Source organism: Eleutherodactylus coqui, chromosome 13, assembly GCF_035609145.1.
Source record: "Eleutherodactylus coqui strain aEleCoq1 chromosome 13, aEleCoq1.hap1, whole genome shotgun sequence".
NCBI lineage: Eukaryota > Metazoa > Chordata > Amphibia > Anura > Eleutherodactylidae > Eleutherodactylus > Eleutherodactylus coqui.
The window spans coordinates 53,587,999-53,600,748 of record NC_089849.1 but is presented as its reverse complement, the minus strand read 5'-3'; the positions used below and the strand labels follow the sequence as shown (position 1 = coordinate 53,600,748).

Below are 12,750 nucleotides of genomic sequence, written 5' to 3'. Positions count from 1 at the left end.
CCCTGACACACAAAACTTCAGGCGTGCTCTAAAAACGCACCTCTTCAGGGAGGCATACCGCATTCCCTAAACCAAACGCCCCTGTACTCCGCCTGATAACATGCTCTCTGACCTACTGACTGCAATCCCTGCAAGCCACAATCAACTGCCCCCTACAGTCATGCCAATTCAGCCTCTATTTGGCTTATGTCTGACCATTGTCTGTGTGTATAGCACCCCCCACTCTCCACCTCGCCATACCGTGCACATCTCCAACTCCCTTACCTCCTGTATCACCCTACTACTTGTAGCATGTAAGGTCATTGGAGCAGGACCCTCACCCCTATTGTTTCCATCAATTGATTACTTCATGTAACAGTGGTTTTTGTATCTTTGTTTTTTTGTATCTGTTTTCCCCTGTTTTGTAAGCACTGCGGAATATGTTAGTGCTTGTAAATAAAGATTATTATTTCCAAGCATTATAAACTCCAACCGATGCTATGGGGTGATCATTGATGGGAGGTAAATAAGAAAGAAGCCGTCTCTCTCTCTCTCTCTCTCTGTGGCTCTGGAAGATGTAATGGACTTTGTCTGGATGATTCTGTTCTACTGAGGAGCTCAGATCCATGGAGCCACTTTTACAAACTACAGCTTCTATCACTCCAGAGAGTATCCCATGCTCCTCACTCAGCAGCATAGCTGCACAGACTGACTCACTTTCTGTGTCTTTCCGTTTAGAGAAAGAGGTGCACTTCATATCCACCCCATGTCATTGTTTGACCCCAAGTCATAGTTTTCACCCATGTACTGAACTCACAAACAAAATATATGTTAACAACAGCCGTACCCCTCTTACATGAGCACATATGCAAAGTTGAAGTATAGTAGAGGCAAAAGTGGTGAGTGCCCCAGAACCTCCCCCAACTGCAGAACTTCATAATGCTACCCCTACCATGTGTTGACCTGGTTGCAATAGGATACTTGAGGCCCTTCAGTCGATCAAAGTAAGGCTACCGTCACACTATACCTATTGGAAACCCACCATGGCAAAATCTGCACTCAAATGATGTGGATTTACCAAAGGTTTTTGTTGCAAATCTACTGCAGATATTAACCCTTGTATTTCAAGGAGTCAAAATCCACAGCATAAATCATCATGCTGTGGATATAGAATTCTGCATTTAGAACTTTGAAAAATGCTGCGGATTCACTGCGGAAATCTCCCCCACATGGCTTGTACTGTAAATACTGCAGATTTTCCACTGGAAATTCTTCAGCATGTATGGCCTGTGTGAAGCCCTCCTAAAGCTTTTTAGTTCCCTATCTGCTCCACCTTAAGGCCTCATGCGCTTGGCTATATTATGGACCTGTACAACAAAGATTGTTCAGAACCACATTAGAGCTCCTATATATTTCTATACCTCCATATGCCCCAGATTTTGTATGGAGGTATATGGCAGAGAAATCCTTGCATGTATCATCAGGCTCCCTATTATAATATACTAGTAGATGGCGACTGCAACCTATGTGAGTATCCATGCTCATGGGGCCACTTGCTGTAGCCCTGTAGCTCCCTGTTCTTCACCTTCATTAACTCTATATTGGCACTCCTCTTCGCTGTTATACAGTATATTCGAGAACATACCATGATTTCACAGGACTTAAGTCTAGAATGTGTTGAATCAAGATTTTGCAACGTCATGAAGCCATTGTGGGGGAATCTCAGCAAATGATGGATGAAAAAGTGTACATTTTACGATGTAGGCTTGTGTCTTTGATTGAGGGAGATAGTGTCTCACCACTTGTGTGGATGTAGACAATCTGAGGCGTGAAGCTTGTTGTCTAGGTTTTATATATATATATATATATATATATATATATATATACTTCTCCCAAGCAGCAGAGTCACAGGTCATAGGATCCCTGTGGCTCTGTACTACCCAGCTCAATGGAGTCTGTGTGCCGCCAGTCATGCTCCCACCAAACCATATGTAAGAGGCCATATGACAACTCTTCATAGTCAGGCCATATTGCTTGTCACCCAAACTTCCAAGAGATTAGATTTATTATCACAAAATTCCTGACTACCTATGAAAAATAATGGCACATGGTGAAAAAGTGGCACGATTCCTTACATGTAATTAGGGTTAAGCTGTTGTTCTGGGTGTCATTCGCCTATAATAATTATCTGCTTATGCTGGCTACCTGTTTGGATGTAGTCGGTGGCAGACACAGCAGGATAATGGTATGTCTATTTTGAATTACACTGATTTATTTCCCTGTCACCTTTGCTGGGGGCTTGTTCCCTGAAATGTAGACAAGTAGAAGTAATTGTACACCGTCACCACAAATAAAGGCTCTCCGCTGGAGAAGCGAGCCCCAGCTGGCTGTCAAATCCTGGAGAACGCTTATGGTGTGGCACATCACTTTTAAAATACATTTTAATTAACTTCTTTAGGTTTGATATGATTGTTAAGAAGTCTAGTATGCAAATAGGAACTCTGCATGGCTGCAGTCACTCATCAGAGACACGTACCGTGCCTTATCCTAATACTATATATATATATAATACTGGTATCTACTTATATAGCGAAGGGGTTATTGACCCTCTTAGGGTGCATTCACATGGGCAACAGAAAGTTGCGCCCAACATTCTCGGGCAATAACTCACATCACGATCTTCTCACCCATGTGAATGCACCATTAGAGTCCTGGGCCTTGATCACTATTCCATTCATATAGGGACCTTTGGGATCCTCGTTCTCATGATCGGTGGGGGTCCCAGTGGTCAGACCCACACAATCAGATAGCTGTCCCCAGCCCTGTGGATGGGGAATACCTTCTTTTGTGGGACCATTCCTTTAATAGGCAGAAATGTGTCACATTATTCTTTATCAGACGGCATGGACAGAACAAATATATATATATGTCTACATAGAGTCCTAGATGATGATGATCAGGAGATGATCAGTATGCAGAAAATTAGCGTAAGAACTGAACAGGAGCATATGGGGCATCACCGGTATAAGGGGTTGTACAACATGATGGGACGAAAAGCAATGTCTCTATTGTGCTTCACCAGAATCTGTCATTTTCCCTTTTGAAAATGAGTAATAGTGGCCTAATACATACTTTTTACTAATATACACAGTGGTGTACTTAGTGCCTGTCTCAAATATGCACAGGTTGCTGCAATTAAAAAGGGTTTGGTAGACTTTGCAGAACGTTTCCTTTTCAGCTTCTTCTCTAGTAGACACCTTATCAGTACAGGCAGGAAATAACACAAGATAGGTAAAGGCTGATTTGAAGCCTTGTGGGCATGCTCAATGAGGGGTTAGTCCTTTGAGATTGGGAAACATTCTTCTATGTACAAAATACAAAAGCCTATGCTTCATATGTATAAATATCATAGAGGACCAAAATCCCCCCCCCCCCACCCAAAATGAGGCTCTACGATGCAGCATGAGTTATAGTCATGAGCCTATTAGTCTGTTCATGTAACCTAATTAATACCAATCTGTTTGAGGTCCATTATATGCTGGTATATGTCACAGGACACATTTAGACCCCATGCTAATTTTCTGGAGTGAGGGTGTTTTCTTCTCGAAAGTAAAACGCGTTCTCGTGAATATTGACTAGATGAGTAATATTTTCCAATGAACTGATGAAAAATGGCTGACTAGTTTCTATTTCCCCAGAGTCTGTGTGATCACATGAGGGCTATGTGATGATAGGGATGATGGGACAAGAGGACCCAATGGTCTCTATGCAGGAAGTGCTGCAATGACCCATTCTCTTCCCATTTTCATTTTCTGCGGAGATTGCAACAGGCCACTGTCTATATGGAAGGGGAAGCAGCACATCTTAGTTTGATTGCACCTTCCTCATGGAACAACTCTGTACTATACATGATGCGTACAAAAATGTTGTAGAGGGTACAGGAGTAATAACAAAACGTGTTCATGTATAGTAAGTGTCCATATTTATGGGTAAGACCAGGTCTATCCTAAGCAATTGCAGATGGGAAGATGGAGCAACGGCTCTATAGCGCCACCTATAGAAGACAGCTGTCCTGCAATTCAATGTCTGATCTATTAACAGGCCTTATAAGAATGACTGGGAATATAAACCAAAGTCTGTGCTTGGTTATCTTTTTGTTCTAGGGGAGGACTCTGGCTTTAACTTATATTCCCAGTCAATGTCATAAGGCTTGCTAATGGGTTAGACATTGACTTGCGTGAATGCTGCTTTCTAGTAGGGGCTGCTTTGGAGGCATTGTTCCATTTGCATATTTCCCAAAGATGCATGCATGGCCTTCTAAGTCTTCACACGAAGAAGGAACTGTACCCTTCCCAACTCAAGCAATTACATAAATGGGAGTTTCAGAACTTTTTCTGGTATTAGGCCACCTGCACATGGCGTCTGCGTGCACCTTTATTGCTTTCTCTTCATCTGTACTGCAGATGGTCCGCATGGGTCGCCTTCGGACATGCACAGTACAGATTTTTTTTTTTAAGTCCTGCTTTTCCCGCGTCATCGGAATCTACAGCCTTTTTGCAATGTCAATTGAGGAAAGGCGGATCAGACGGCTTCCATTGATTTCAATGGAAGCATTCCGTGTGGAATCCATGCAAAAACTGAGCATGCCACAATGTTTCCTACGTGACCAGAAAACACAATTGGTTTCCACTAGTGTGCTGGAAGAATCACTTTTCCATTGGCTGTAGAGTGAGCTTAGGAAGCTCAAAAATACTTTTAAGACTTATTCTGCTATCCTCTGGTACCTATATGCACCAGTACTATGTGAGGGCAGTGTAAAGCACATTGGGGCACATTTGTTACTGGTACTGGGGCAGAATTCTATCATAGGTTCTGCCTTTTTTGGTGCAAATTAATGTAGACACATTTACTATTTATTTGCACCAACAAAAACAGATGTCACACCTCTCACTCCACATAAGTATATCCAAAAGCCGGTGTGCCTCGCTGCTTGTTCAGGATTTAGAGAGCTTTGTGAAATGCGATTGTTTTAAAAAAAAAGTTGCAATATTTGTCGCATTCTCACTCCAGTAGCTGGATGGTGTACAAAGCGACTTCCCATCTACAGGCATATTTAAGGATGTGACAAATGTATCAACATCATGTGACATTTGATACATTAGTTGCATTTTACACTGCTGAAAGGAGAAAAAAAACGCTTAAAAAAACTGGCATCAAAAATTGCCAAGGTGATAAATTCACCCCAATGACTTTACCTGTTGGTAGCAGAGTGGTGTCATCTTACTATATAGAGCTAAATGTTGTATGACAAATACAGAATTGCTATATTGTGCGTAGATGATATAAAGAGAAAATCATATATCAGTAGAGGTAGATTTATAAGAGGGTATAGAAGGCCCATGTCTATAGGAATAGCTATAGTCCCTGCAGTCCAGGTAGGGGTATTAGTCTCCATTCAATAACTACAGTAGCTCTATGCTAAGTTTCGATAGAGGAACTGCAATCAGTTATATCAGTAAAGGAATGATACCCCATATAGGGAAGACCCTGTCTTTGGTTACGCTTCCCAAATTTCTCTTTTCTTTAATTTTAGAAGTTGCATAATGCAAAGAAGTTCATGTGCTATCATGCAAGTATTGACTGTGGATGATTTTCAGATGAGGGATATGTAGTAAAGTTTAATTTGAGCGTGAAAACTTTCTGCAATGCTATCTTATCTTAAAGGGGTTTTGTCATTTAAAAAAAATAAATCAATACTTTCTAATCTCCTCCCTGTCAGTCTTCTTACTGCATCTTCTACTCACCTATCTTCATTAGTTCCCCGGGTCACCTCACAGCAAGCCGACTGAATCCTCCTCTTCCTGTTATGGAGTATCCATTCTCTGCATTCTTCTTCCTGCAGGTCACTAATGACGTAATGTTCACTGCCTAGAAAGGAATGCCGATCTATTGCCGAGACTGTGCATGTACGCGAGGATTCATATACTATTGCAGAGACAGCACGCATGCGCAGTCTAGGCAATAGCTCGGCACTCCCTGCTAGGCTGTAAACACTATGTCACTAGTGACGTAGTGTACATTGCCCTGCAGGAAAGAGAATTCCTGCCATGTATGCTTCAACACCAGAAGAAGAAGAATCGCCCTGGCTGGAGGTGAGGTGACCCGGGGGGACTGCAGGACCCAGGAGAAGATCGTCGAGGAGAAAATGCAGTGAGAAGACTGACTGGGGAGGAATAGGTAAGTATAGAATTTTTGTTTTCTAATGACAGAACCCCTTTAAGCCATTGGAAGAGCAAATAATCTGTGGCATAGAACTTTTTCTTAATGAATTAATGAATTAAAGGGGTTTTCCACGAAAATTGTATTGTTGACCTATCCTCAGGATACGTCATCCATAGTCGATCATCCATTGCCCACGACTCGGAACGTCGACCGATCAGCTAATCAGATGCTCACTGACTGTGCTGGTATACACTGGGATCAGAGTGAAAGATGGTATGTGATATTGTAGTATAAGATAGATAGATAGATAGATAGGATATAGATAGATAGATAGATAGATAGATAGATAGATAGATAGATAGATAGATAGATAGATAGATATGAGATAGATAGATAGATAGATAGATAGATAGGATATAGATAGATAGATAGATAGATAGATAGATAGATAGCATGCATTACAATAGCCTAATAATAATGTTATTCTTTTGCCCTTAGAACATTCCAAGGATACAGTAAGGCAGCCAGGAACTCCTTGTGTTTGCTCTGGTTGTTCAGCAGACCCCACAACACTAACTATATCTGCTGTACCTACTGTACTATACTGACAAATTTAAAGCAGTCAAGAAGAATGTGAAATTCCCTGCAACCAATGGAAACAATTCCTTAGATTAGGAAACTGCACCTGAAACAGTAACCTGGTAAGATATCCAAAGAGAACATGTGCCTTCCTTTATACCATAACATTTCTAAAGCTATTATTCAACTCTATATATTCTCAGTGTCCAGGATTAGAACAGTAACAGGACATTTACTCCGTTTGATTGACCTCAAAAATATCTGCTGCCTAAGAAAAAAATGATCCTATGCAAGCTTACCCCCCTACACAGACACTGAAAGTGCTGTGCTGCTGGAAAGGCTTCCTGTAATCTGCACCCTCTCTGTTCAGAGGAATGTGAGCAACCATAATGCATAAAACCAGGCATCTAAATTAACACTTGCTACGATTGATCAACACTAAACATGGAGATTCGATAGTATATTACCCTATATGAATAGAGCATAGAAAAATAACATATCTGCTGACATATGTTATGTTATTTAATACATATGGTATTTCCAGCATATATATGCACAAACATTTTAGCACAGCCAACCAAAAACTGAAATCTATTTTATATCTACCTCATATTTGTATATTTATCAATCTCATATCTTAACTATTTCATACCTCCCTCTCCCTCTCATATCCATCCATTTGTCTATCTATCTATTTATCTATCTATCTATCTATCTCAATCCTGTATTTCTTACAGGAAGTTCCTGAGAATCAGTGCATATCCAAAGTCTCAGAGTGCTGGGCTAATGAAGTCATTATATCTGTATCAAATGACAATTTACAGTGTTTCTCAAGAGTCAGGATTAACTCTTAGAGTACCTCCTAATGCTATAATTCCCATTGCAGATCACTAGAAATCAACCAAGAGACTTAATTAACTTTTGACAAAAACAGTGAAAAGCCTTCTGAAATTACAGAAGGGTTTTAAAGACAGCAATAATGTAGTCTCTAAATCAATTACTTCTATGCTAATGAAACAATAAGATGTAGCAGAGCTGATTGTGTCACTGAACAGATTTTTTTTGCTTCTTAAAACCACTGATAACATAATAATGTCTCTATAAGTTATAGCAAGTGACAAAGTCAGTATTACTACCCAGCTCTAGCTGTATATATTATTTGCAGAAAGCAGTGGAATGTACAGTAGTGAATCGATGACTTTCTCTTTCCAGAGGTGTAACTTATGTGCTGCTATTAATAAAGCATTTAATTGTAATTAATCTCCTAAAGTTGAATCTTGCTGGATAAAATGATAGAGAAAAGAACCTACCAGTGTCATGCATCCCTGTTTACAGACAAGACAGATCTTCTTCTACAGTGACTATATTACCATCCTCTGCCTCCTTGCACCGAGGGTCTGCTCTATTCTACTGAGAACAGGAACATATTTCTGCATTTTACTTTAACAGCAAGAAGAATAAAAAAAACTGCAAGGTGTTAGGTTTTGTCTTAAGTAATTTTAAAAATCGTGGGATGCTAGAGTCATTAATGAGAAGAAGCAAACACAACACTTTTCATTCTGTAGCCCCTAGAAGTGGATAGATGATTAACTAGGATCCGTCCTTCTAGAGAGCACTCAGCACTATCTACTTGTAGAAGAGAACTCCTGCTAGAAGACCATATATAAGTAGAATAAAAAGAACATATATAAAGGGACAGTTCTATAGATATACTGATATAGACAGATACAGATATAGAAATTAATTAGATACGATAGATAGATATATAGATTGATATATAGAGTGAAAAGAATATCTGTAGCTAGATGACTAATGGATAGATAGATAGATAGATAGATAGATAGATAGATAGATAGATAGATAGATAGATAGAAACAGCCATAGTCAGTTGCTGTAGCTAGATGATCGATGAAAAGATACTTTATCTAGCTAGATACAGTAATAAGTGAGAAGATAGATAAATAGATGCATACATAATAGGGAGTTGTGCAGATCATAATCTGATCTTTACTACAACAGTAATTATATATATCTTCTCACTGTTACTGTATCTATCTAGCCAAAGTATCTCTTTATCAATCAATCTCTATCAACCAATCAATCATCTAGCTGCAGCATCTATCTATCTATCTATCTATCTATCTATCTATCTATCTATCTATCTATCTATCTCATGAATTAAGATTTCTCTTCCATTATAATGTAAGCAGTCCTACGTGTTTGCATTGTATAACTGCTTTTAACATAACCCTACGTCTTTATTACAGTAATGGCATAATGGCATTTGATAATCAATAAGCTGCCATATATTAGAATAAAAATATTTCTTCATCACCATTACCCACAGCTCTGTCTTCTGGACCTTCTCCATTTTCTTTAAGGCAACACATATAGAGTTATTTAAAACAGGGCACCAGACTATTGTATCTGCTCCATTAGAGATGGGGAATAGCAGAATTCATTTATGCAGGCAGCCCAGTAAATATTCCATTTAGAAAAATGTGATGTATTCATGCTTGGTATAAATATATACAGTATAATAAGATGCAGGGCGTCGGAAGGAGCATGAGGTGCTATAGGGTGGAGGAGCACATGTTAGGCAGGGGTACCTGAACGATCTATACTCCATCTCTTGGGGAGCATAGCTCCCAGTAAAATATTTGGCCAAGTCCCCTCCGTCCCTGGATAATTGGCCAGGAAGCGACTTTTGAGCAGAAACTGCTGAGCCAAAGTGTTTTTCTATTGTGTGTGAGCAGAAAGGGTTAAAGTTCTCACCCCCTGGCTGCACCCGCATTCTAATAGGAATCGATTAGGAATTTTTATCGGAGCTATTCGGGAATAAAAGAAACACTTACTGTCACCCCCTAAAGAGAGGATGAGAGGTGGAGCAGGGAGGGAAGATGTTTGGGAGATGTGATGTATATATAAAAGAACTAGATACTAGAATGTTCATTTAGAGTGTAGCATTTATGTATTATGCTATTTACACACCAAAAGTATTTAGAAGTAACTTTAGCTGACATGTAGCCAGCTATTGATGGATCTTCGAGCTTTCTATGGAGGAATAGGGAGAGTTGTATACCATGTGTGCTCTCAGATAGGACACCTGATATTAACATTACCCGAAAAATATAAAAACAATCATAAATTAACCTTTCTGCTCATTTCTATTTATCTAAGTGCTCTGATAATCTGCACGATTTCATGTTTGCAATTTCATACGTGTATTATTACTATGTTGAGGAGTTGGCTGCAAAACAATTATCTGCAGTACTATCCATTCTTTATCTATCTATGTATCTATCTATCCATCTATCTGACTTTCTCATAGCTCTCTCTCCCCCCCAATATTTATCTATCTATCTATGTCATAGCTGTCTCTCATCACTATCATAGCTCTCTCCCTCATATATATCTTTCTCTATTTCATACCTCTCTCTTTCTCTTTCTCTCATATCTCTATCTATCTATCTATCTATCTATCTATCTATCTATCTATCTATCTATCTATCTATCTATCTATCTATCTATCTATCTATCTATCTATCTATCTATCTATCTATCTATCTATCTATCTATCTATCTAATCTCTACCAAACTTGAGAGCTGCAAATACCACATTTGACCAGTAGAGGGCGCTCGGCATCCCCTTTTAGATCTTCTGTGGAAGTTTCTCTACATTGTTGCGAAACGCTGAACTAAAAACAAGAAACATGTTTATTAAAACAAACAAAAGACACAATCTGCATTCTGCAGTGATTAATGAAAGACTCCCAGCTTCAAGAAATGCTCCTATAATGAGGGGAGACTGATTGTGCTCTCATATAGTGATCTGCTGTTCTTATATCTGTGCAATGAATATTATTGCATGCAATATATAATTCCTATTCTGTATAGACAAGTATATAATACAATGGATTTGTTAACAGCAAGGTATATATTGCAATATACAATAGTTTAGAATTTGAACAGCATGTGAGCTAAATTGGTACTATTATGCATTAATTGCAGGAATATGACCATATGCATTGCTTCTTGGAACAGATGTTATTAATACAAGTGTTGTTTAATGCATATATTGTAGCAGAGATACTGTGAAAAGTTGAGGACATGTGAGCCTGGAGTACGAGCACTGTATTAAATAGCACTGTGGGAATAGCTCTGCCTTGCAGAACATCTAGGCTTTGGAATTGCCTGGTCTTGTTCTAGCAGTAGCTTGTCAGCTGACTTCTGCTCTATCTGTCACTTTGCACATTACCCCTCCCCTTCTGCCCTTGTCATGCTATTGTAGCCATTCCCTCTCCAGACATTGGACAACCTGGTGTGGAGCCCAGCCTTCTCCACTCGTGATGCTGTGATATAAGTAGAAGGCTTGCATAGGGCAGCACAGATGAAATCCAGAGCTGCATGCTACTGTCTGCTCTTTAAAGCTGCACGATTCTTCTGCAATCCAAGAAAGTTCCTTAAGCAAGATTTCAGGGCACATGCTGGAATTTTACAAAGCAGCCTTCCCTGAGACTGACAGGAGGGGAGGTTGCTCTTGTTCTGCCCTGGGACTGTGCCAAGCTCTGTAAAAAAGAAAGAGCTCAGCAAGAAAGAAGAACAAGGCACAGAAGCAGAAGCGCATTGCCACCCATTTCTTTACTGTCTTCCTTCAGAGCTCAAGGTACAAGTTTTCTGCTGGAGGACTCCTTGAGTGTGCAGCTCGAGGCACACTCAGGGTGCAGAACTGGAGTGAATTGATCTGAGCAGTATGGCAGGAGAGCTGAACATTGCACCAGAATTGCCAACCAGTCCACTTGCCATGGAGTATGTCAATGACTTTGACTTAATGAAGTTTGATGTCAAGAAAGAACCATTGAACGGCAGAGTTGATCGTACAATTCGTCCTTGCAATCGTTTGCAGCCAACAGGCTCAGTGTCTTCCACCCCTATTAGCACTCCTTGCAGTTCAGTGCCCTCCTCTCCAAGCTTCAGCCCAACAGAGCAGAAGACGCACCTGGAGGACTTGTACTGGATGGCTAACAGTTACCAACAGGTCAACCCAGAGGCTCTAAACCTCACCCCAGAAGATGCTGTAGAAGCTCTCATTGGACCCCACCAAATGCCTCCACAGCTGCAAGGCTTTGATAGCTTCAGAGGTCATCATCATCACCACCATCATCATCCCCACCCTCACCAAAATCATCACCAGTACCAGGGCATGCCCCATGAGGAGCTGGCACATCCTCACCAGCACCAACACCATCATCACCATCACCATCATCTTCAGGCTTCTCCCACCCCATCCAACTCTTCGACCTCTTCCCAGCAGCTCCAAAACAGCCACCCTCAGCACCAGTCCTCCAACCAGGTAGAAGACAGGTTCTCTGATGACCAACTGGTCTCCATGTCTGTCAGGGAGCTCAACCGGCATCTGAGGGGCTTCACCAAGGATGATGTTATTCGCCTAAAACAGAAGAGAAGAACCCTGAAAAACAGGGGGTATGCCCAGTCCTGCAGGTACAAGAGGGTGCAGCAGAAACACCACCTGGAGAATGAGAAGACCCAACTTATCCAGCAAGTGGAGCAACTAAAACAAGAGGTCAACCGTCTTGTAAGAGAAAGAGATGCCTACAAGATAAAGTGTGAGAAACTGACCACCAACAGCTTCAGGGAAGCCGGGTCTACCAGTGATAACCCATCTTCTCCAGAGTTCTTTATGTGAGTCTTCCTGTGACATCTCAATCCAGAACTGTGTAGAGGGAGGAGAAGGGGGACTTCATTGACTCTCCAACTTTTTGTAGACTTAGGGGGATCAAGGGTGCACAAGACAACTTGAGACTACTCTGATGGATATTGTATTGAGGGGGGACACCAGTTTGATTGGGGTGGGGTATGGAAAAGGTGGGAAAAGACTTTGTTTTATTGAAATGCTACAGGACTGTGTTGAACAATAGCACTGCCACTTGGGACAAAGTACTAACAAAC

The 12,750-nt window shown here is 40.6% G+C and overlaps 1 protein-coding gene across 1 annotated transcript in view; it reads left to right on the top strand.

The window, feature by feature from the left end:
• Nucleotides 1-11,158: 11,158 nt before the first annotated feature.
• MAFB (MAF bZIP transcription factor B) overlaps nucleotides 11,159-12,750 on the top strand; it is a 3,247-nt gene continuing 1,655 nt past the window's right edge. Inside the window, exon 1 of the mRNA XM_066588072.1 lies at nucleotides 11,159-12,750. This exon is cut by the window's right edge and continues 1,655 nt beyond it. Coding sequence (XP_066444169.1) covers nucleotides 11,534-12,487 — 954 coding nt within the window. The 5' untranslated portion in view covers nucleotides 11,159-11,533 and the 3' untranslated portion in view covers nucleotides 12,488-12,750.